A 25,237-nucleotide genomic window follows, 5' to 3' on the forward strand; every position below is an offset into this window, starting at 1 on the left:
ACCAAATTTGCTAACTATGCCACTGGGCTGGTGACAAGAACACAGCTGTATCTAGACAGACCCTTTCACACAGTGTTGGCTGTCAAGGAACAATTGGTTTATCTGCGAGGACTTCCCAGTCCCCGGTCATACTGAGACTCCAAAGCTGGAGAAGATCCCAGCAGAACTAGGGGTGGTTTTTATGCTGTGATGTGCTTAATCCTGACTGTCAATCTGTGTGCTCAGCAATTTGGTGGCACAAAACTGTCACACAATAAGGTGTAATATGCTTGTTTTACATACGTGTATTCCTTTAGTAATGCAGAATTAATGCAGGTTACAGCCTCTTTCATGAGTTTGTCTTTGCTATAGGTGTGCAGGGGAGAGAGGTGCTGTACTCAGTGTTGGGAAACCACAGGGTAGCTTAAATCCCTCTGTAGAATTAGGTAACTCTGCTTGGTCCACAGTGCAGACAGAGACAGTACAGCTTCAGAGAAGAGGAATGCAAACAAGCCAGTATACAGATACCTACTGATTAGGGCATTTAGGCAAGCAGTGGAAAGCCTGGTGTCTCTCTGCCTGGGAGACAGACGGAGAACAGAGCACCATCTTCCACTTCGCAGGAGCTTGGGATGAGAGTCACCCACCCCCCTTTGCCTGGTGTGCTGCTGAGCGGGCAGGAGTGGAAGGCACAGGGGGTCAGACAGAGAAAACGTGGCAGGGAACACAGAGACCTTTTGTCTGAGTTTCCACCCAGTGGTATTCACCTATTTTACCCAGCAAACTTTTAATGCCTTCCCCAGATCCACTTTGCATTAGTTTCCTGCTACAGTTTTAAAGGAAAAGTAACACCCCCGCCAGAATCAGGACAAGAAACGACCAAGAAAAAGTCCATGAGGCTGGGTAATAACCACACACAGCTGAAAAGTAAGAATTGTCAATAGCAGCTTGTACACGCCAATAAAACCCTCTGGCCGGCTTGATTTACCAGCAGAACTCGAGCCCCCCTTTCAGACAACATCCTTCATTTTGAAAGGGGTCCCTTCATTCAAAACCTGTTTTACAGGCCTGTTCTCAAAATGAGACAACCTCGCATATGCCTGCCAGTCACCGAGCCGTAAATAACCTGGCGTTACTTTCGAGCGCCAGCCTCAGTACTCAGCATGTCAGGTCAGTTCTAGTGAAAAGCACTTTGATTTTTTTCTTTAAATCTTTACCTTTAAAGAAAAGTTCACATTGTACAGCAGGTTTAAAGAGGCAGCAGAGAACTGCTGTGCAGAAATGGGAGCTGGGTGTTCCTTGTTTCAACAAAGGGACTTTTAAAAGGAGAGACTTCACAGAGTCTGAACTAGGCTTTGAAGTCAACCATCCACAGAGATGGATCCAGAGGGACATCCATTTGAGCCCTCTCGGTATTGCTTTCGCTGCCTGAATAGAGAGCAAACGAGGATGTATCAATATGCCAGCGGAAGGGATTTTGGGCGTTCTCACCGATGCAAGGTTAGGGCATGGTGCGGCTGTGAGACCTTATCTACACCAGTTGTGGTTGCTCTGCGGACACAGCTTAAATAGATGCTCTTTCCACAGAGACGGCGCAGTTTCCTGCAGGATGTTCCCTAGCGGGGCGGCTGGGGAAGCTGACCTGCTGCAAATTTTGATTACAGTAGATTTGCCTGTCTGCCTGCATTCTATGGTAGTGCCTCTACAGTGAGGGCAGAACCCAGGGAAAACCCACCACTTTGCAAGGAAGGAACTCTCGTCAAACTGTGCAAAACAGAGAGCCTTTTCTGGCCTCAGGTCATGCAGTGACTAGTGGCATTTTTGCAGGTTGCTGGCAGTCTCCCCAGACTGTAGCCCACTGACACCCACCTCTGGTTAACAAAAGCTTAGACAGAAAAATGTAATGGCTAAACCGGCAGAAATTATGTCTCAAACAATTTGCTGATTTCTCAGCCAGGTCATGTCCAACACGGGCCCTGTACAGGGACAACTAGTTTAAACACTTTTTCTAGCTTCATTATTGCATTTGGTTGTTGCTGTTAGGTAATTAGCATAGCTCTCCCAGGCTGGTGACACGGGTGTTCCCTGATTGAGGGACGCAGGGACTGGGTTCCCAGAGCATTAAGACATGATGATGCTTGTATTGCCGCCTTGCAAAAAGGAGTTGCATCATGATGCAAGACTCATAATCTCACATCTTTAGGTCCTTTACACCACAAGGGCTGGGCTTGGTTGTGGATGTTTAGGTGCACACTCTGAACTTTCACTTAGGCCTCTTGACTGTCCTAATTAACTCAGACTCTAATAGGGGATCCTCTCTTAGCTCAAAGACTCTCAGTGCCAGTATTTATCAACTTGCTACAGTCAAACTGAATGGTCTAAACCTGTATTTCCCAGATCTTCTTCACCGGTAGTGGTATTTCTGCACTGTAGGGACTCCCGCCTGCAACGGGTGGATCTGCTGTATTATCTTTCACTAGGACCTTCTGGACCCCAAGCCTCACCCCAGGGATTTGTTCTGGGTGGTCAATCACGTAAGGGATCTGGGATTGTTGACCCTGGAAAATCTGAGAAATATGAAGAAAGCTAGGAGAGAAGTTTCTTCACAGGGGATGAAGCTGAGAAGTTGGCTGTCCCTGGTAACTGTAGCCAGCCTGCTGTAAACGTGACACAGGATAGACCTGGGCAGCTAAAGCAGTCTTACAGCCAGTGCCAGACTGAACAGGGCCTTAAAAACATCATGAAATCACCTTTGCTGAACCCCTTACATCCTGGTCCATCTCCAGAGCCCCACTACTGAATCCACCTCCTGGTGCCTACTTCACCAGTTCTTGTACTATTCCAGAGCCTTCCTGGACCCCTTTAACATTTTTTCAATGGTAAAACTACTTTTAATGTTTGCGCTACCATGCAATGAAACAGTCCCCTTCCTCTCCCTTGCCCTTGCTGGTGTCTGTACTAGTGTTTCCTTTTGCCCTCAGTATGGGCGTTTTAACCCATGCTGAACCTGGATGAGTGTGGTATTTGCATTCTGGCTATTGGAACTATCTCTGTAATTTCCATTTGCAAATCACAATCCTCACTCTAAATTGCAGTGTGGGTCTGCTCTTAAAGAGTTGTTACATCCCATCCCAGAGGCACCCAGACTTTCTGGGTGAAGGGATATTATAACTGCAACAAGCTGTTAAGAGGTAGCTATCACTTTTGAGCAATTAATAGTTTGCAAAATTCCTTTGAGACCCATCTTAATTAAAAAGTACTATAAAATTATAATGTTGTTATCACTACCTTCCAGCCATCACCTGAATCTTTTTTCTTATTATCTTTCTTTTAAAGCCCCTTGTATTTGGGAGTGTCCACATGGCTGTAAATGGTCTGCTCTTCTCAAAACAATCCTTCCAATCCTTCTCTGATGATTTCACTCACATTCTTGTCATAAGATAGTCCAGATATTTAGGGTCAAGGAGGGAAACAAGACCTCCCACTGCTCAGGAGATGTGCCCTTAACCTTGCTAGCAATTAATGCCATCTGGATGTAGCTCTGTGGCTCAAGGAAACAACTTGCATTATAATTTCTCCCGTTGGTTGCGGCAGTGCAATGGATATTTGGGTCTAAAATGCTTTTTATCTCATTGCATTTCCCTGCTGTGCAAAGATGGTTGTGCACCTCTGCATCTTGATGCAGAGGACATCTTACAGTGCACATGAGAATGGAAAAAAGCATGCACTGCTCCAAGTCACTGTCTTGAAAATGTGAAAACTATAGTATCAAGCTCATGCCTCTCTTGATCAGTAGTAGACCAAATTTTCTCATCTTGATAGCCATATGGTTTCCTGATGATCCTGTACTGCAAAACCCTTCTGTGTCTGCCCTGAACCCCTGTAGCATATGACCTTCAGCTCACGACAGCATTCAGTTGACTACTGAAGACTGTCAGGGTGTATGGATAATATTTAGAGGGCCAGTGCTCTCCCAGCTCTCAAGAAACAAGGACAATCACAATGACAAAGTGAGGGTGCAGCTCTTCTGGCATTGAGGTACCTTTGAGTACATTTGCCTTCTGTGTTCCCCCTTTCTTCTGTTTCATAAAGCAATAGAACAACTACCAAATTGTTTTCCCTCTATAAATAGAGATTTTCTAAATTGGAACAGCAAAAGTCAATGGCTCTGGGATGCAGCTGTGCTTGATTCAAGCTCAAGAGGATGCTCAGACACTATGGTGACTGGCACCAAGACAAGAGCCCTGATTTCCTTGGTCTGAGCTGGTTGACAGCTTGTTGCCTGCTCTTCATTGTGCGATGCTGGTTTCTACTGGAATGGGGAATTGAAAACTTTTAAACTCCCACCTCAATGGCAACTATGATGACAAGAGAAGACCCAGGTTTTCATGTTGTATTATGTTCTTGGATGCGTGACAAAGCAGTGAGAACTACACCTTGTGCTTTAACGGCAAGGAAACCTCATGTGTTAGTTGTGGTGGGAGTGGGCTGATCCATCCCTCGTCTCTCCTGCCTCTAACTGTTGGCCTAAATGTAAGTGCTTTTGGGTGATACATCCATTTGCCAAAGGATCCCACACGCATGAACAGTGGGTTTTCAGAACTTTTCTAATGTGACATAGGTCAGCTGTGGAATACATGTCATTTCTGCCATCCGCCTAGCTCCTAACCAGCTCTGCGGGTGACTGTTCCAGCAGATTGCCTGTAGTGACAGCTGGCTCTGACCAACCTGTACACACATGAAACACAGAAAGATCTTGAAATGCGTAAACAAAGGCTTTGTCATGATCTGTTGGGCAGGGAGGTGGTTGAATAGGAATGACCGAGGGAGGTGCGGCCCAGAGTTAACGGCGCAAGGCATTACTGCACAGCCAGGTCCCGGTCTGGTCCAGGGGCACGGCACGCACGCCAGCCGGCGTGTCACACCAGTGCGCGGCTGCCCAGCCCTCCGCGGGCTCCGCTTCTGTGAGCTGCCTCGCATGCAATTGTCTGGTCTGGGCTTCTCTGGGAAGCCAGTGCAAAACGAAATGCAAATGAATCCCGGTGAAATTGCTGATCTAAGCCAAGCATGGTTGACTACACCTCTTCCCTCCTCCTGTTTTTTTTTTATTTTTTCCAAGCATTCCCCAGCTTCATCATAACATGAAAGCTCTCAATTCAGAGCAAATTAATCCACAATCCTGTCTAAACACAATTCCTGCCGGAGGCATCGTCCTCTTGTTGCAACACTCGTCAAACGTCATTCCATAATTACATTAAAACTGTTATTGCTGCAGAGGCACACCCTGGGATGGGCCCTTCACTGCATACACAGCTGAATTTTGAAACAGGCCTCTTCCCCCTCCAGCTAATGACTCTAATGTGATTAAAAGCGGCACCATGACGGTAGCCTAGTAGGTGGGTGCTTCTGCTGCTGTCTTTGCTGAGGGAGCTGAATCGCTTGACCCAGCCAGGAGCTCTGGGATCTTGTCCAGTGTCAGCACATGATCTCCATTTCAAGCAGTGCCAGGAACCTGTACCTCCCAGCTGTTATTGTTCAGGGCCAAGCGCGTAAGTGGAAGCACAGCGCCTCTTTGAAGCAGGCCACCCTCAGCCCCAGGTTCATGAGACTCCCTTCTTCTCGCAGGCTGAGCTTTCACTGCAGAAAGAGCAACTGCAGCTGAAGATCATTGAGGTAGAAGATGAAATGGATAAGTGGCAGAAGGAGAGGGACCGTATCAAGGTGCGTACAGGATATTATTTTAAGTTCACTTCTCTGGCTCTCCTGTGTCTGCCACTTCCCAACCCCCACTCTCTCACATGCCTATCCTCCTTTCCTCAGTTTCTCTGACATATCCAGCTCTTACTCCATCCCTTACCCAGCGTCTATCTCATCACTCTCCAAAACTGACTCATGTCAAATCTTGGAAACAACAACTCCCACTGGAGTCATCCCGCAGCGTACCCTGCAGGGCATCAGTGAGAGGCAGCACAGCCTTGTTGCAAAGGGATCCAGGGCACCTCCCTGCTTCGGGTCCCTTACAGCTCTTCAGCCACCAGTAGCCAAGCTGATTCGGAAACAAAGGTGTGCTGCTTTTTTTCCTGCTAGACCACACACAAAAATAAACTCCAGAAGGGCTCTGGATTGCCCAGAGATAAAGCAATAGGAACAGATGCACCAACAAACATCTTTATAGTGGAACAGCTTATTTCCATACTGATGTAGGGCTCCTTTATAATTCTTTCACCACACTAAGGATGAGAATACAGTAATGGCGTTATTTATTTTTTTCATTTATACCCTAACTGAATAGAACAGTGAAAACACTATTTGGAGACACCCCAGAAAATTTGCATGATATTAATAGGCAAAGCCATTCTTCTCCCTTTTATGTGGTACATGTACATTGGCTTGCCAGTTCTGCTTTTCGTCTTCTTTATTATTATTATTATTATTACTATTATTATTATTATTGGAAATCTGACCTAGAAATTTTAACTCTGAATATAGTTACATCCACAGTCCTTCAGAGGGACCTAGAGGTCAGGTTTGTAAAAAGTGTTTCAGCACCTTTCATCCTTTGAAATGGTGGGAATCTGGTCCTCAAATTCTTGAGGAGCCAGAACTATGATTTAGAATGTTAAACAGTGGTTTTAAACATCACTTAAGAGCGCAGTTCATTAATTGAAATAAAAGATATGCTTTTTTAATCAGGAAGACAGCATGCCCTTTAGATTGCACACACACAATTATTGCAAGAATACATATGACTTTTCTTGGCACAACTTTTCTGGTGCTAAGACTTATGTACCCAGAGTCCCCACAGTCACAGTCCAAGTGCTGAGAATGCTTGAACGTATCCCCCTCTATTCCCTATCAGCAAATGACTCACTGAGAAGTTTAATATTTTATTTCTTCTGTATCTTTCCTGCTGCCTCCTCTCTCTGCTCCTTCCCTTTGCAGAACTACACCACCAACGAGAAAGCCACAGTGGACCAGCATTTCAAAGAGCTGATCCGTGACCTGGAGAGGCAGAGGGATGAAGTGAAGGCTGCCCTGGACCAGAGGGAAAAGATTGCTTCAGAGAACGTGAAAGAAATTGTGGATGAGCTGGAAGAGAGGGCAAAGCTTCTGCGGGAGGATAAGGAGAACAGGGAGCAGATCCACCAGATCAGTGACTCCGTGCTCTTCCTGCAGGTAACTGAGATCTCATTTTCCTTTCCTTTTTTTCCCATGAGGACAAGAATTGTCCCAAACACAAATCCCAATTTGATGCAAAATGCATTAACCTTCTCCAGTTCAGTGCATCGCATGGCAGGAACCAACCTTGACATCTGAAGCTGTCTCTGCTCTAACAGGTGAAGAACTTAGGTGTTCCAATGCCTGGTTATTTTTTGTAGATGGCTACAGTTCATGGGCAGAAAATTCATCTGCCTCCTGCATCTTCAATGTTCTGGTTTGGACTTCATACTATTTGGACCCTAACATTAGCCAGTTCCCTAGGATCTAGCCTCCATCTCTTATGTTCCTCAGTAACATCTCCTCCCTTCTTTTTTGGCAGGAGTTTGGGGCTTTGATGCGGAATTATGTCCCCCCTCCATCTCTCCCAACATACAGTGTGCTGCTTGAAGGGGAGAGCATGAGCCCATCTATGGGACTCCTCAGAGATGACCTCCTAAACGTCTGCATGAGGCATGTGGAGAAGATCTGCAAGGCAGACCTTGGCCGCAACTTCATAGAGAGGAACCACATGGAGAATGGTAGAGTATCTGAGATCTGCTCCTTCCCTGCCTCCCTCAGCAAAGCCTAGCGCAGAGTCAGAGGAGATGAAGTGTGATGAGTGTCCTCTCACAGAGGAGAAAGTAAGCAAGGACCTAGGGAAAGTAGGAGAAACACTACCTGTAGCTGGAATTCACTCTGGAACATCAGAGCTGTCCTACCAGACCTATGTGGGGATGGAGCCAGCTGAACCACCAGTGATTTAAAGTATCTTGTGTGTAGGGTACCCAGGAGCCCAAACTACTCCTGCTTTCCTGAGTGCTGTTTTGTGTTATGGCTTCGCAATGTTTAATCAGTTCAGCCACCTCCTGTGTGGGACTTCAGAGGAACACTTCTCTTTGGGGTCGAGAACGGTGACCCTCCCCTCCTGTGAGAGGTCGGCAGGGACACTGCCATGCAGGAGGCTCCAAGAAGCCCCTGCAAGTTCAGCACAACATTTCTACGTGGCAGACTGACTGCACAGATACACCAAGGCAACTCAGTGGCTTGCTAGGTAAATTGAGAAGGCAGTGGCAGAAATGTGCATGTAGCCACCCCAGTATGGCAAGTTTGAAATCCTGTCATTAGCCTATTTGTACAGCTTCAGGTAGCACGTGTGCTGTACTGCATGACATACCCTTTCACAACAGCCCATTTTGGCCGCTGCCTGCCTGGCTGGAACATGAAATACACTGCAAGCGCCTGTCACTGAAAATCTAATAACATATTTTCCAAGTAAAAAAGTCTCCATTTTGGAGTTCAGGTTAAGCTGCAACTGAAACCAGCATAACTCACTCTGCTCATACTCTCCGCATCCCACTAGGGAAGCTTTGCTTCCCTCCTGCCCTGAGCCAGGGTGTTCAAGGGACATGCAGTGCCAAATGGTCCCCGCACCTCAGTGATGTTTAAGAATGGGTGATCTCTCTTACGTGAATAGAGAGGTCATGGTCCATACCACAGCACTGCAAGGAATCTCCCAAGTTTTAGAACCCACTTACTTCCTGCATCTCCAAATTAGTTCTGCAGAAAGGACTTGTTTTGCATCAAGCTCACACATAAGAGTAGCTGGACAGGGCACCAGGATGGGACTCCACAACCAAGGTTCACTTCCCAGCTCTCCCACAAATAGCCTTTATACCCTTGGGCAGGTTACTTAATCCCATGAAATGACCTCTTGCACTAAGAATAATAGGGATCGAAATCAATAGTTACCTCATCAGGCTGCTATAACGATATAATCTATTAATAATTGTGGAACCCTAGATACCAGAACAATAAAGGTCAAGAAGCTGGATAGGTAATGTGAGGACAAATTGCACCCTGCTGTTTAGGAGGATGTGTAACTCAAAAAGATGCAGGAATAATCTCAAGTCCAGTTCATACGACATTAGCAGCTGAGGAACTCGGCCAGAAATCTGCAAGATCACTGTTATTTCATTCAAATTCACAGTACTCACTAGACATTCCTTCCATATTAATACACCACCTTTTTCCTGGGCAACAGCTGTGCAAATCACTTCCAGAAAAGACAGATCCACATTACAAGATGATATGATAAAGGAGGAGGGGGAGAAATGATACCCCCCCCCCAAAAAAAAAAAACAACAAACAACCCAGTTAAAAAGCAGCTCATGGAAAAGATGCATTGAGGTCAGAACAACATGGGCTCAGTTACTGGTCAACAAGCTAATGATTTTCAGAGCCTGGGTTTTGTGAATCAGCCTGTCTGGCATTCATAATCTAAAGCAATAAGAATGAAGGTGACATGGGACCAGAGCACATTTAAATCTGTTATGAGAATCACTAGTATTCATCCTGTGGCAGCCTGCTGCCTTCCTGCATTATGGAGAGAAGTCCCAGGCCCCCAGGAGCCTGCACTGGAAACGGCTCAGCGATGTTTATCTAGCGCCATCATTCTCCATTAGACATGAATGAGATGGACCAGAGATGTCTGGTCCAGAGAACCAACCTTTCAGAACAGTCAGGAATCATATTCAGTGCTCACGATGCCTAGCTAGAGCCAGATTTTTCAACTCTTCCTTCCCTTAACGAAGTACCAGAAATGGAATGCTGTTTGCCTTCCAGCTTTTAACACTGCAGCTACCTAGTCAGATTCTCAACACTCCATGTGCTGAGGTTTGCTGAGAAATTTGGCTGTGACTTAATACAAACAGATGACAAGCAGCTCAGATCCAAAAGAATTTTTGTACATTTTTCTTTCTTCTTCTTTGTTCACCTGGAGATTTGCAGCATTTCCCGACTCCGGATGGCGTAATGCCAAAGGGGTTTTGGATGCCTGACTACTCACAGCACTTGGTTCTGAAAACTAGATGAGTAGCATAAAAGCACTTTCCAGTAAAGTTACCATAACTTAGGAAGTTACTTTCCATCTGCTGAACTGTTTTTTGCCAGTCTTGGAGCAAATACATATTACCTGGCTACTTGCACAGCCCAGCGAGAGGATGCGTTATGTTCCGTTCTAGTAGCTCCGCATAAAGACTGGCTACTTCTGGATCACTTGATCCCTTTCAGTTAGGGTCCCCTCCATCTTACTGATGGAGAAGCCCTCAAGGGTACCTGAAATCCATGGGATTCAAGTGCCAAAACATTTCTGAGGGCAATAATTAACTACTGCCAGAAACCTGTGCACTTTCAGAAACTTTACCAAGGATTTAATGGACACGGTTGGAGCCTGCCTAATGACAAGAACACAGTGGTAGCCACTCAGTTGGGAAATATTATTTAAGGTGAGTCTCAGAAACTTCAGAGGTCTCCGTTTTTCAAACTATAGTTACACTTGAAAGAGGACAGCACTCTACATCTAGTGACTGCAAGGAAATAACTCAACAATTACTTAATGGATTTAATTAACTCAGACTCCCCCTGAGTCATTGCAACAAATTCATTTGCAACCGGCTTCATCTTCTAGTGTAAAACACTTCCCAGGAAGAAATATTGTATTAATGGAATGAAACGTGCTTAATAGCAGACTCCAAAGGGAATCCACTTTCTTTTAGTTGTCATAACAGGTACCTACTTAGTAGTGTAGCAAGGAGGCAAATAATCAGAGAGCATCCAGGGAGTTTAAATAAGACAGAAATAAATTGGAGAAGTAACATAAAAGTTTGTTCAGTAACTTAAGAATCGAAGAATGGAACTATTTAAACACAGGAACCAAATTTACTTCCTTGTGGAGAACAACAGGCTAATATAACACTTGAGGCCTTAAAGGAAAGTATTTTTATGAGCAACTGCACTGACGGAGCATCATTTCCTGTGGGTCACTGTTGGAAAACCAAAACTGTGTTTATTATTTTATTTTATTTTATTGTAATTTTATATTAATTTATGATATATTTATATATACATATATATCTCTCTACACATGAAAATCTATAACATTAAATTATGACAGGCTGTGTAATACCTGGCAAGCGGGTAGGTTTCATCCACTTTGCATGAAGCCTGAATGAAATGCCCCGTCCAGAAGCCCAGGAAGCCAGAGCTGTTTGTAACTCAGGTTTAGCAGCTTGCTTTAAAAATGGAAGAAAACCCAATCCACTGGGCCCTCCCAACGCTGACTTCCTTGAGCTTTCTAACGCTTGCAGTTCACGACCTGCCGGCTGGAAGCCAGCGCTGTGCACAGGTTAAGCGCACAAAAGAAACCAAACCCAAACCACTGCTTTTGAAGTGGGATACATTTTTAGCCACACAGCAGTATTTTAGTAGGAAAATGCCTCAACTGTCAAGTCTCCCTATGGATTTTCAGGAGACAGGGTATCTACTGAATAGCCAGATGCTTCATCTGAGCGATGCCTCTGAGGGAGCTTGCTCTTCATCCCAGGCTGAACCTCTGGGCAGCCTCAGCACTGCTTTACCTCCCAGCCAAAGGGTCCCACAGAGGAATTAAAAATATAGAGGAACTTGTTTTCAAAGCCCATTTCTCCTGCAGCACCTGAGGAAGCAATTCCAATGTGTTACCCCCTTCCTTCCATCCTCCTCAAGGCCACTAAACTGCCTCCTCTAGCTCACGCCCTGCTCTGCTTCTCCAGGTGACCATCGGTACATGATGAACAACTATGAGTGGAACCAGCCTGACAACTTGAAGAGATTTTCCATGTTCCTGTCTCCCAAAGGTATGGCACCCTAATGGTGGTCAGGCTTCCCCCAAACACAGCATAGAAAAGGAACCTCATGAATGATTTGTCCCAAAATTTGCTTTCCCCTGGACAAGATCCATTGTTTTGCATTCGTTTATACCGGGCCTTCTCTCCAGCCTACAGAGCTTTGAGGTTTTGCCTTTTCATCTCACACAAGGCGGCAAAGATGCTCAACTCTATGGGGGAGAGCTGGAGAGATGGGACTCTTTCAGAGGGTGGTTTGTGAATATAGGGGAAGTTTAACATGTGTTACTAGTTTGCGGTCACTGTTGCTCTCCATCAGAAGCTTATACCACTGTGCTATCAAGTGTGAAAGCTACACTGGGCTTGCCCTGCATTAGGATTTATTTTCACCAGAAAATATACTTTTTCCCTACAGGGAAATGATAGAAGAAATGAGGAATGTATCCTAAAAAAGCAGGAGTCTGGAGTTCCTTTCTGAGCTCTGACACTGGCAACAAGAGCCCTGGTGATATGCTTATGTCCCAGTTGTTACATGAACACTACAAGATGAGTCTTTGGGGTGAATAACTGTTTTCAACGCATCCAGTTGTAAAATAGCAGTTGTCTATTTCTAAATTAGTCTCAGGACCTCCAGCGTGAGGAGTGCTAAAAGCCTAGGCAAGGCAATGCCTGTAGAAAAAAAAGAACAGAAACGGTGGAACAAAATAAATAACCAAATTTCCTCTGGTCCCTGGAGAGCAAGGCCCTGCCTGGATTTTCCAGGTGTTTACAGCTGCTGTTCTGCAAAGCCAGATGGTGGGCAGGGCGAAGGGATATGCAGCAATTAGTGGTGGCACTCCCCGCAGGCGTGTTTGAAGTGCGGTGTTGCCTGCCTGCTCTGTCGTTAGGGTTTCATGGGGATAACCCAGCTCCCAACACTGAGCCCTTTGTCTGGATTTCCACTTTGCCCTTCTGCTCCGTTCCCAGCCCACGCCTGGCACTCGCTGGCAGCCCTGCCAGGCGCCGTGGGGGCGAGGATGCCCTTTGGAGCAGATACCAGGGGCAGAGGCAACATTCCCCATCCAGCGTCAGCAAGCCTTTTTCAGGACTGCCTCCTGCAAGGCCCCCCAAGTCAGGGGGCAGCCTTTTCCTCCGAGGCTGCAGAGGGGCATTTTGTTGGTGGTGGGTTCATTTCGCACAGAGCCTGTCTGCAAATGCCGCCCGGACGGTTATAGCTGCGGTTCTGCCCCAGATGCTTCAGGGCTCTACAGGCTCTGTGCTGTCAGGGAAACAGATGCTCTGCTAAGCAGAGCTGCTGGTGCTGCGGAGAGACCACAGATCCCACATCCAAAACTCTTTTCCACCTTAAGGGGTGGTTGAAAGTTCTAAAATTGCATGGGCTGAACCCATCTCTACCCAAAACGGGGGGCTTCGGGTTCAGCTGGAAGCGGCCCAACATGCATTGGAAGAGCGCGCGGTGGAGTGATGGGAGGAACACAGCGGGCAGTGCCGTTCTGCCATCACCGCTGCCATGTGTGTCTGGGGCAGGGCTGGAACCTGGTGTGGCACAGTGAAGGGAAAAGCCATTTGCTGCAGTGCGTGGTGTGGCTGAAGCGGGCTGCGCACTCTGTGCTGCTCGCTCCAGCACAGTCAGGGCTGTAGTGCCTGGAATTCCCTTTGCTCCTCTCTACAGGATCAGTTGCTGAGACCCGGGAGCAGTGGCTTCATGGCTACCCACTGGGATCCAGCATCCCAACCTCCTGAAGGATCAGGAGACAGGAGGGATCAACAGGGACTGCTTATTTAGTTATATTTACATGTTATATTATAAGATGCAGGGCTTCTTATTTAGTGCTGTTTATTGTACCCAGTGGGGCCACTTGCAGGACACGGTCAGCTACTGAGTAGCGTGAGGGTTGCACAGCGGCTGGCGGTTCAGTGCCCCACTGCTTCCTGCAATGGACTTTCAAATGTGCAAAACCGGGGCAGCCTTTGTTCCGCCTACACATCTCCATTTTCCTGAGAGCACAGACATGTTGCCTTCCAAAACTACTCATTCTGTATTTTCTACCAACAAAGTTTCTTTGTCCAAAAAACCTAAGCGTGTGATTGCACACAGTCTCGGCTGAGATGGGGATGGAACAGCACTGGATTCTTCGCCAGTGTGAGAGCTCAAGTATGATAGAAAGGAACCAGCTGCTGAAACCACACTGATGGGGACTTTGGGAACAGAATGAATCAGTAGGCAAAACAGGAGACATGACCCACTTAGCTTGTATGCTGGCTAGCAAAGGATTATCTGATGAATAATGCAATATACCCATAATCATTTAACTCTCTGGAGCTTTCTATGCTCTATCCATGTGTCATGTGGAAGTCCAGCACTGCCTCCAATTGCATCTTTTCTAAGGAATTCCATAAAATGAGAAGAAAAAAACCCAGAGGACCACCCTTTGCATTGCACAATGTGCACAGAATCCTTGAATGTCTCATGATAGTCTTGTAACACACCCTTTTCCTCACTAGGTTGGATCACTGCAAACTTTGCCTGAGGCCACAGTGGCAAGCCTGTTTGCTGTGTTGAGGAATGCTACCGAAGTAGTCAGTCCTCTGCGCTAATTGCAGTGGCCCATGCTAAGAAACTGCTTGGATTTGAGCTGAACCTACAGGTTTTTAAGCCCTGCTTAAATTCAAGGAGACTTGCTTTTGTCATTAAAGCCAGTATCATAGAGCATCTGCGTGCAGGGATGACATAATGAGGCAGAAGGGAGACATTAAAGGTTTCAAATGCTGCTGAAAAGATAGAGGAACAATCTGTTCAGCTGCTCAACACTCCTTTCTGTCCTCTTCCACTGAGCTTTCTTCTCCTGATGTTGCAAACAGTTTGGCCAAAGCCAGGAAGAGGTTGGAAAGATCATTTTGTGCCTTTGGAAGTCTTCGAATGAAGAGTAGAAGGGACTCAGGCACCCAGGGAGGGAGAGAGAACTGCTTAAACAGAAATATTGCTTAAATGGAAAAGCAGTCCACAGGATGGCAGCATAGCAGCTCAAAGGGCTCATCTTTTGCACTCTTCTGGGAGTCTGGTCTCTCACAGAAGGGGCACAGCAGCACTACTCTGCACCGCAGCGTGATGCCCCAGTGAAACCCTGGAGCACATGCCTGTCACAGTGGCTGAGACAACATGTACTTGAGCAAGAAATGTTCCTCTGCTTGTGTGTCTCAAGCTTGAAATCCAAGCCTCTGCTTGCAGATCTTTTTGCAGAATAGTCATGTTGAGTAGACAAACCTGACTTGGCAATTTAATGCAGGTAAAGCAGCTCTGTGGCAGTGAGTGAGCTGTGTTCTCTGAATGAGAAGTCTATGGGCCATTCCCTAGAACCCAGAGAAAAAAGACCAGGCTTTCCTCTGCTCCCTGCACCCAGACTTCTGGTTTGGGGCTGCTTCCAAATTGGTGGGGACTGTTTCATAGAGCAATGCCAGGCACAGGCCTTTGAGCCAGCTCATCAGGAGCCGACTGCTGAACTGGATGCTCTTGTTTTACAGCCAATTTCAACCCACGATCATGGGAATTTTCCTCCTTCCAAGCGACTGAGGAAACACTTGGTACGGGTAATTCCGACTTCAGTTTGAAAGGATCTAACCCCCCGTGCCACAGCTTTCTAGCTGGCTAACCAACCTTTTCTGCTTCTCCTCTCAGCTGGCCTGTCACCTGTCAATCACTGTCTCAGAACCATCTCTTTAGATGGGTTATCAGCACCGTCTGCATACACCCAAGGCCAGAGTCTCACTGCTGTAGGTGCTGTGTATATAGGAGGGAAAGGCATCTCTGGTCCTCATTGTTCAGACAGTGAGAGAAGAAGATGGAAAACATAGGTGCCAATTTGCAAAGATCCTGAGATACCAAACCAACTGCAATCGACAGGAGTGCCAACATCATCCAAGGCAATCTCTGGAGGTTGTGGCAGTACCAGGAACGGACTCCAAATACCCGCAGCCAGTGTCAGAAGCACAAGGCTGCTCTTCTCCATCACAAATACACCTTTTACTGAGCTCATAAGTTCTCAAAGGCAGAGCCTGCCTGATGTTCACTGTCTGTACAGCACCAGCACAATGGAGAGGGGGTGCTTTGAGCTAGTGTACTGAGAACCAGCAGCAGCAAGCCATGCCTTTTCTTCCCAGACCCCCACCTGCCTTTTTCTCGCCTGTGTTTTCTTACTTTGCTTCGTTCAGGCTCAGAGGGTCCTGCCGTGCCTTTCACTCAGAGGCAGCCCTCGAGCATCCCTGGCCACTCTACCTGGGGGAGCTCTGGTGACTCACAGCCACACCTAAGTCATTCTTGCTTTGATGCCACAGGCAGGGCTGTCTCCCTCTCATCATCTCTGCTCTCAGATTCATTCTGGCAGCCAGGGCCTGACCTTAAGGAGGCCAGGAGGGGAAGCCTTGCTTTAATTCCAATGGGCTTTGAATAAAGCCTCAGCTGCTTGGAGGCAAGGGAGCTTCGGCAGATATGTAGTTTTACCTCACTACTCCGGTCTCCGGAGATGCAGTTTACCTGTGAGGAAGCTGCTGCTCTTCAGTCACACCTGCACTCTGGGTCTCTCAAGAGAAAGGCTCTTCCCTGCCTGCCTGGAGCGTTGGGATCTCTGCACACTCGCACACTGTGTACACTGGGACCCCACAACTGATTGCTCTCAGTTGCCTTTTCTTACTAAGAGAAAAGGGACAAAGCTATTCATTCCCGGTTTCCCCTGAACGAGTCGAAGGTAGTTTTACAGGGTGTGTTGTGAAGAGCTTAGGCTTCCCCACTGCACCACGCAACACTGCGGAATAACACAACCTCTTCTATCTTCCAGTAGGCAATGGCACTAAGCTGCCTTTTCAGTTCTCCTCGGTGGGACAGAATCCGCCTGGTGACTTCAGCAAACAGTCTGACGGGAGCCTCTTCACTAAGACCGGTACTAGGCATTTAGTTTTTTCCCCTTCCTTCTGCCCTTTTTTAGGTGATAAGACATTTGATCCTGCTCTTGCTCCCCCAGAGAAGGCCTGGAGCAGCCCTACACCTGGCCCGTGTCTCCTGCCCGGACTGTCAGTCTCTTAGATACTCACACACATGAGCAACTTAGTCTGTTAAACCAGGGCAACGGGAGTTTATTAAAGAATATTAAAAAGTATTAAAAAATGAATAGTTGGAAGGGTTTTCACTTTCGTTTGCAATGGGTAGAAATGAGAATTTTAGATGATTTTAGAGGCATAGTGACTCTAAGGGAGAGGAAAGTACTAGGAAGTTACGTTCATGGCCATTTACCCCTCTAGCTTCATCAGTTTTAAAAAAAAACACAAACAGCTATTGTCCTGAAAAGATAATAGCCAATGAGCACAACTTTTTAAAAAAATGTGCACTACCTGCCTGTCCTCCTTCATCTGAACCAGAATCCCCCATTCACCATCTCATAAAGCTCTTTTGACTACACACTAGTTCAGGGGCACCAGAGGTGGAATACAAGAGCATCAGCACCTGTCAGGTGGAGTCAGGTCTGATTAATTTGTGAATGGGAGATGGTGGGGCAAGGCCATTGCCTGGTGGCACTGAAACTGCAGGGCTCATATTATTTTTGAATCAGAATGGAGCTGGTGTGGTAGAAGGGGGTTAGGGCTTATCACACTGCCTGAGGTACTGTCATTAATTTTCTGACATGAAACTCACGCCTCGGCTCTTTGTGCTAATTAAATAGCTTATAGTGTTCTTTGCAAGAGTCAGAATGCTTAGTTCAAGACTTGGCCTACATTTAATTGGACTGATTGCATTCCACCTCTCCACATTCCTCAGACATTTTAATTAGACAGACCTCCTTTACTCCCTTTTTCTAACTGATTGGGTGGTGGAATAGGCATCTGTCTGATGGCTGTTGTGTCCCACCCCAGAAATGCCTGCATTTCAGTGTTAAGCAATGCAATACTAATGATGTGGCACTTCCAGTCCTGCTACTTATCTTGGTGCTCGCAAGGGGAGATGGGGATGGTGGCTGGGACTGATCTATAACAGGCTGTTTTATGTTGTCACAGCTTACCCTTCAATAGTGAGACACCAGTCTGCAAAGGTGACGCCACAGACATGGAAATCCTCTAAGCAGTCCGTATTGGTAAGAAATATACCCTTGGTGTGAAAGCATGTGCGCAGCTTCAGCAGGAGAACTGTCTGTTCTAGGGATACCTGAGACTTCAAGATGAGGGCTTAAGTCCTTTGGAGATGGGAAAGTGAGAGCTTCAAGTCAACAGCTTCTATTAGTTTTTTCTGTGGTTAACTGCATCCACAGAGGGATGCAGATTAACACCTGCCCGCTGCTGCCACCTCCACAGCTCTGGGTTGTAGGAATAATCAATACTTCAAAATGACATTTTGAAAAGATTTTGCCCTCGTCTAAAATTTGATCCAGGCTTCTAGAAGCTATACAAATACAGGTAGCACGTGTGCTGCTATCTGTACTACTTTTCCTCCCTGCAGGGATATCATACACTCTTAGTAGTCTGTGACATTTAGAAGGCACAGATTGTGTAAATGACACCAAAGACAACCATATAAAAGTATCTTGCTAATTACATCCTACAGTGGGCAGATACAACATCAAAGATGAGGGGTCAGACTACGATCATAAATCCCTAGAACATCTGTAAGTCACTCATTTCACACTGCTAGCCCTAAACAGGTAAGGGTGCATTATAAGGGGCAGAGGAAAGTGATGTTTTAGGTCTTGTAATCTTAAATGTACAAGGTTACCAAACAGTTAATGCACAACCACAGAAACACTAAGTTAATCTATTTTTTTTAACATCCATTCACACTGTGCTGCCTTGAGATCTTGCATGATCTGAATTAAGATCGTCAAGTTTTTGCCCCCGTCTCCGCAGATGAAATCTATTTTTTGAATTCTGATTATACATCTGTGAAAGATTATTTACTGTTTCCTGGAAATAAGACTTGTAAGAAGCAGAGGGTCAAGAATAGAGAGTGTTCCTGCAATGAAGGAAGAAAGCAGAGGAAATGCATGACAGTTAGAAAGCGGCTGCCTAAGGACTGCAGCTGTACATCTCTGCTCAGTTTTCAAGGCCCCGCAAGGAAATGAATGCCTCTGAAAGGGATGTTCCTTGGCAGCCTGCATCACCTTCAGAAAACCCAGCCTTGAGTCTCTGAATGGGCTACAGCAAAACGTACCTCCTAGGAACAGCAGAGTTTTGCAGTATCTTCTGTCTTGTGTTTGATCGCCACCTTTCCAAAGGAGCATTGGCTTTATCATGTGTGCTCAGATGGAGAGTCTTCCCAGTGATTTTAGATACCAACCTGGCCTCCCTAATGGTCAGGGTATACTGGGGGAGTCTGGTCAGGAAAGTGGAGTCTCCGTTAGCCCTGGGCACTGGTGGATGTGAGTAGGGTGGTCTTAGCAATAAGCAACCCACTGCACCACAGTCAGTGCGCTGTGCTCCATGAACGCAGCCCGTGCTTTACCCATGGAGAAAGCCTGGGTAAATTCTCTCATGTGAAGTCACTGGTCTTTTTCTGTATCCCTTTCTCATGCATACACTTGTAGCGGCTATTTTATTTTTATAGCCTGTGTTCACCAGATAGCCCTGAACCTAACAATTGAGTTGATAAATATAAGCATTAAAAAGTCCCAAAATAGAAATGCACGCTGTGGACTGCAGCAGCTCTGCAGGAGCTTTTATGGTCTATTGGGCCAATAATCTAGCTTTTAAAATAGTCTTAAATATGTATTTAAGTAATACACACTCTAAAAGTTCTGTAAATATGGATTTTCACAAAGGACTATACTTTGAGTTTAAGGAGGAATGTTTTTTTAACCCACGGGGACTTCTTTAAAATTAAGCCCCCCTCTTCCACCTCTTAATTATATTGGAAATTAAAGCCATAAAATGAAAAGAATTTCAACAAAAGGGAACATTGAGCGGGAGGTATTGGGAGTCAGCACTGAGCAGCAAAATGGGTTGGGTTTGCTCTGCCCATGCTTCCAGTCCCCTGCCGTGCTTAATATTAACTAGCGTGCTGCACAGAAACGTACCGGCGTGTTCCTGTGAGGTCTCTCCCACCTTCTGCAAGTGAGATCTGGGCAGGGGATCAAACCTAAGACAGATCAGACGCTACAAAACCATGGTTGTTCCTGATTGCCTTGGTCACTGCTTCATTGGCATAAACGTGTTCTCATCCAGGCTAGAGATTTTGTCTCGAAGAGTGCAACCAGCTATCGCGGACAGCAAATTGGCTTTTTTGCATTTTGCAGTCATGCCATGCCGTCACCAGGTTGCACAACACAACTTTGCCACACGTTGCTTATTTGTAATGGTGCAGATTGGAATGAAATTCCAGGGGTAGGTCCTGATGAGAAGAAATGCAATTAGAGACGGCAGTAAACAGAGCTTCCATTTACACAAACGTTTAGCGCTGGGCTCTGCAACGTGTGGAGGCAGAAATAAACACTACACCATTGTGTGAGAATTTCCATGCGCAGGAGTTTTGCCTTGCCAGCCAAAGAGCACAAATAAACACCGTGCGATGTAGCTGATCGCTGGCATAACTGTGCACGGCTTTAAGTGTGAAAACTCCCAGGAGTTCTCAGGTTAGTGAGCAATTAAAAGACACTGACAGCAGCATAAAAATAAAGGTGACATTCCTCTTATCACAGAAACCTCTCATCAAGCCATGAGTCATAGTCTAGATTTTATATGATGCACAGACTCATTTGGCTCAGGAATGAGGTCCATGCAAAGCATAGCGTATATATCAAAAAGCAACACCATTTGCATTTGATCACTCCAGCACACCCAGCAGTGAAACAAGGTGGCGTTGCTCTGCAAGAGGCAAGGCTGAAGGTGTTAGGACAGGAGTATGTTAAGATATGTATGGTTGGGCTGCCTAGGAGGGTGAAGTATAGGCGGTCAGAAAAGGAAGGTAGGTCAAACTCACATGCCCCAAATTCTCCATTGCAGTCACATTACCGCCCCTTTTACGTCAACAAAGGCAATGGAGCCACTTCCAACGAGGCACCTTGATTCCTGAAGATTTAGGGAAGAGCTGGCAGCACTTGGAGTGAAGACTCAGCTGTGGATTTTCATGGATGTACCTGCTACTATATTAACCTTACTGCTCTAATCTCTGCCAGGGAGAGGGAAGGTGCAGAAGGGAATAGCCTTTACTAGAGGAAACAAGGACTTTTTCCAAATCACCTAATCAACTTGAAAGCTCCGCAGGCCTTAACAACGTAACCCCATCCTCTGCTGTGACCTCCTTATTCCCTCTCTGCTGATGCCCTTCCCTTTGCTTCTGCAGAGCAAGCTGCTCTGCTTCTCCCGGGAAGCATGGATGCTTGGGTAGCACCCCCCGCTCTGCTCTTCCAGCTGCCCCCTCATCCTGAGTGTGTGTGTATGACCATAGCTGTTAAGTCCTGGGGAAGGTCCCAAGCTGGGGGGGGAAGGGGGGCAAAGGTTTTCCTGGAACGGAGAGGTCCCAGCCAGCCACGGGGAGCAGTGACAGGCTAAAGCTCTTCCCACGCCTCTCTACCCTGTCACCCAGCCCTGCCTTGGATAGGGACACCAGCTCTCCCCGGGATGGCAGCCCGTGCCAGCAGCAGCACGCTTCCCGGGGTCCTTCGTCAGCTCAGCTCTGCTCCTGCTGCCTCCCCAAAGCCACCCGGCAGGACTGTTCAGAGCTGCTGCAGCCCAGGGGCAGCTGCTGGGGGAGGGCAGAGAGGCTTTCTATCCCACTGAAGTACCCCTCCAGCCACCTTTTCGAATTAAGAAATAAAAAGAAAATCCACCCTACTAATGTAAGATTGATTAGATGCCATAAGTGTTGGGGGCCTTTTTGTTTTCTGGTGGGTTTTTTAATTCCCCTAAACCAAAATTGATTTATATATTGTGGTTCAGGTATTTTTTTCTGCAATGGGCAATGAAAATCAGTACCATAGCTTTTTGCTCAGGATAATATTTTTTTGTTTGTCCCCTGGCTAGACGAATCATGTCAGCTCCCAGCCTGCAAACCAGCCAGGGCTGGTTAACCTTTCCGGGATCTCGCCGAGATTATTTTCCTTCCCCTTGGACAAAGTTAGGTCCACGCTATGCAGAAACCTCCCCAGGCCAGTGGATGGGAGCAGATGGCCCACTGCAGAACCAGAGCCCTCAAACCGCGATAAGCAGCTGCCGGAGAACCAACACCTGACAGCTGCTCTTCATGGCTTCCCCCCGCCCCCCTTCCCTACCCTCACATGCTTGCCATGCCTTGCTGAGAGGGGTCACACCTATCACTCCCTGAAGATTACTGTTTTGCTAATCCCTGTGCAAAGGTACTCGCTGCTTTTTAATCCGACACCTCAGACAAAACTTCCAAGGCTGAAAGGTGTTTGCTCCAGAATACTTGAAATGGCATTTATTTTATAATTATTTTTTTTTTTCCTTGATGACCGGGGGGGAAGGGGACAGAGTAGTAGGGAAGGATGTGAAGAAAGGGAAACTAGGGTAGAGTTGCTAGGAAATAGACTGAGGGGTTTGAGTATGTGTGTGAAAGGATAAAATAAGTCCCCTCCGATGTCTCACTGTTTGTTTTGCCCCTGAGCAGGCGTCCAGCAATAACTTGGGTCCCTTATGTCCCAGTAAAAGCTTTCACCGCCTCCTCTCCATTTTCCAAAATGTGGGCATGATCCCTCCTCCTCCTCCAAAACTTGGATATTAAACCCCCTGCTTCTTTCCTGCCCTAAAGAAGGCCTGTGGGGTGTCAGGGGGTCTGCAGCCCCTCACCCAGCACACCAATGACCAGCCTGAGGGAGCAACATCCCCTTTCTCCCAGTGCCCACCCCACCCCCCCACAGCTCTGCCCTGCCCCACCTCTGCAGCCCCACAGCTGTTTGCTCCCCTTCCTCGCCTCACTTTAAGGGCCTCACTCAGACCTTGCTCACACAGCTTTTCACGCTCCGGCACCAGGACCGGAGCTGTTCCCCATCTGCGTTAGCCTGGAGGATGCCGGGTGTCCCCTCCCAGCCCCCTGGTCCCCCTGCAGCCCTCTGCCCTGCCGGAGGCCAGCGGGTCGGGGCACAGCTCGCAGTCCTGGGGGGCTAGCAGCGCGGCGTCGAGGTGTATTTTGCATGAACTGTTTTTATCGTGTTTGTCTTGATCAGCAAAGCAAGAGGAATTCCACCTCCTCAGACAGGACACGACTGCGCTGATGTAAATGAGGCCCTTCACGTGTGCAACATACTGCAGAAATAAAGGAGAAAGCTCCATGTCTGACCAAAAAACACTGGGAGCGAGGTCTGTCTTTGCTGTCTGTATGGTTGTAAGAGCCTCAGTGAGGTTAAGTCTCTTCAAAATATCCTTGATGCAAGCAAGGGGTTTGGAGAACCCTTTTCCCCAGCTCCCAGAAGCTTTCTTTTCACTGCTTTCTAGACATTTTCAGTCAAGGTTGTGCCAACCCAGAGAAAATTCCCACACCCTTGAAGGTCAAAGCCAGGCTGATGGATGCAATTCTAGTGTAATACCCTGAGACTACCCTGCAGATACGCCCAGCTAGGTCAGCCCACAAACACCGGTGCCACACAGATCCTGCCCTGGAAGGGCATTCCTAGAAACCCCTCAGCCTGTGGTTGATCATGATTTCGGTGCCTCTGCCCTGCCAGAGTTTAACTCGCCAGTTCCCACTGGGGGAAAGTGCTTGCTCACGTATGTGCTGGGCAAAATCAGCCTGGGCGAGTTCAGGCTGCAGCCCTGACCTGGTCTCCCCAGGAGGCTGGTTCTGGGCACCACTGGGACCCTCCACCCACCTGAAAACTCCTGGGGATATAGGTCCCCAGTTCTGCACGGCTCAGACTTCTTGCCTATATCATGGCTTCTCTTGTCTCCGAGGGAGAGACTAAACCCCTTGTGGGCTGCTAAAGATGTGGGTTCACGGAGACATGCATAGACGCAGCCCTGGCAGCCACTTAAGAGAGCGCTTGTACATGTGAATCTGTGGGGGTAAGAGCAGAAGCAGGCAAGGTTTATTCATTTGCCCTAGCTGCACTAAGTCAGGGAGCTTTCCAGAGGATGCCTGGCATATTTCTTCTGCCAGCTGTTGGGTACCAGCTATTTTTCCCCAGACATTGCTGCCAGTCATTCCTGAAGAGCAAGGATACTACCAATTCACTTGAGAAGCCAGTAAAACCTCCTTGTTTACCCCACATGGGAGTTGCCAGAGAACAGAGCTCAGCTCTTTCCCATCAATTCCACTCACTGCTTCCATTACTGTTATTACTGTGATTAAAAAGCAATCAAAGAGAAATCTTCTTCCTGTCCTGAAATTGCTGCAAACATCTCAGTTCCACCATTTAAGCATGAGAAGAGCAAGTTACAAGCACGGTCTGCACTCCTGGACTCTTTGACACTAGGAAAAAAAATAATGGTGCTGATGGCCTGAGCAGTCAGAGGCAGCGAGCAGGACTGGCGGCACCGGCAGCGTGGGGATGGGGTGATGAGCTCAGGGCAGCATCGTGCCTGCTTCAGGTGTCGGGCCAGGGCAGCCCCAGCCACGCCGTGCTGAGCCCCGCTGGCTGGGAGCGCGCTCCAGGCTCCGTGCCGCTGCACACCGGCTCCTGGGCCAGGACAGCCGGCCCGGCTGAGCGAGGCAGGACTGCGCAGGCAGAGCAGGGGGGTGGATCTGGGGTCAGGGACTGCTCGGCTGCCCCTGCGCAGGCAGAGCGGAGGGGCTGGATCTGGGGTCAGGCATCAGCTCGCACCCCAAGGGGATCCCTGGAGGAGGCGCGGGGGTGATGGGGGTCTCTGATCCAGCCAGCAGCTGCAGAAGGGCAGGGGACGCTTGGGCACCCAAAGCTGGGCTGTCAGGGCCAAGCTCAATGACAGAATTTACCATCGTGACAGGCAGCTGTGACCCCCCTTCAGAGGGCCTGGATGCTCTGAAATCAAGAGTGCTCTTCTCCCTCTTTCACCTCCAGTAGTTTGCAATTTCCTTACAGTTTAAGCTTCTGGGTCTAGTTTCTTGGCCCAGAGGAGGCTGTTTCTCAGCACAGACTTTATTTGTAAACCCCCACCGCCTGGCAGAGCAACCCTAACGTCTCCCCGCCGCCCCCCCCACCACACCAGCTCCCCTGCCCCAGCCTGCTACTGTCCCCAGGCACCCCCAGCGCAGCCCACCACCGGCAGCCCGGGGGGCATCAGGCCAGGGGGGTGCAGGGTATATTGCTGTGCAACTGACTGTCATCAGCCTTTTGATCATCAAAAAAAGGAGTGAAACTGTCACACAAATAGAAAAAAAAAATCATGCTGAATTTTGCTAGCATATTTTAATGAAGGGCTGCTGAACTAGAATGCTGCATGATCTTTGCTAGTCCAAGGGAAACATAACTGGCATGGGGACGGACCCTCTT

At 47.6% G+C, this 25,237-nt stretch overlaps 1 protein-coding gene across 4 annotated transcripts in view; it reads left to right on the forward strand.

Annotated features, from left to right (window-relative positions):
* TRIM29 (tripartite motif containing 29) overlaps positions 1–23,619 on the forward strand; it is a 43,806-nt gene extending 20,187 nt beyond the window's left edge. The window contains exons 3-10 of one of the 4 annotated variants that reach the window (XM_027806810.2): positions 5,605–5,700; positions 6,922–7,155; positions 7,520–7,718; positions 11,769–11,852; positions 15,363–15,422; positions 16,673–16,774; positions 17,883–17,959; positions 20,817–23,619. In XM_027806810.2, coding sequence (XP_027662611.1) covers positions 5,605–5,700; positions 6,922–7,155; positions 7,520–7,718; positions 11,769–11,852; positions 15,363–15,422; positions 16,673–16,774; positions 17,883–17,959; positions 20,817–20,879 — 915 coding nt within the window. In that variant the 3' untranslated portion in view covers positions 20,880–23,619. The remainder of the gene's footprint in view (positions 1–5,604; positions 5,701–6,921; positions 7,156–7,519; positions 7,719–11,768; positions 11,853–15,362; positions 15,423–16,672; positions 16,775–17,882; positions 17,960–20,816) is intronic. The other 3 variants (XM_027806811.2, XM_027806812.2, XM_055695860.1) reach the window with 3 other exon arrangements.
* Positions 23,620–25,237: the final 1,618 nt, after the last annotated feature.

This window comes from Falco cherrug, chromosome 17 (assembly GCF_023634085.1).
Source record: "Falco cherrug isolate bFalChe1 chromosome 17, bFalChe1.pri, whole genome shotgun sequence".
In the NCBI taxonomy this organism is placed as follows: domain Eukaryota; kingdom Metazoa; phylum Chordata; class Aves; order Falconiformes; family Falconidae; genus Falco; species Falco cherrug.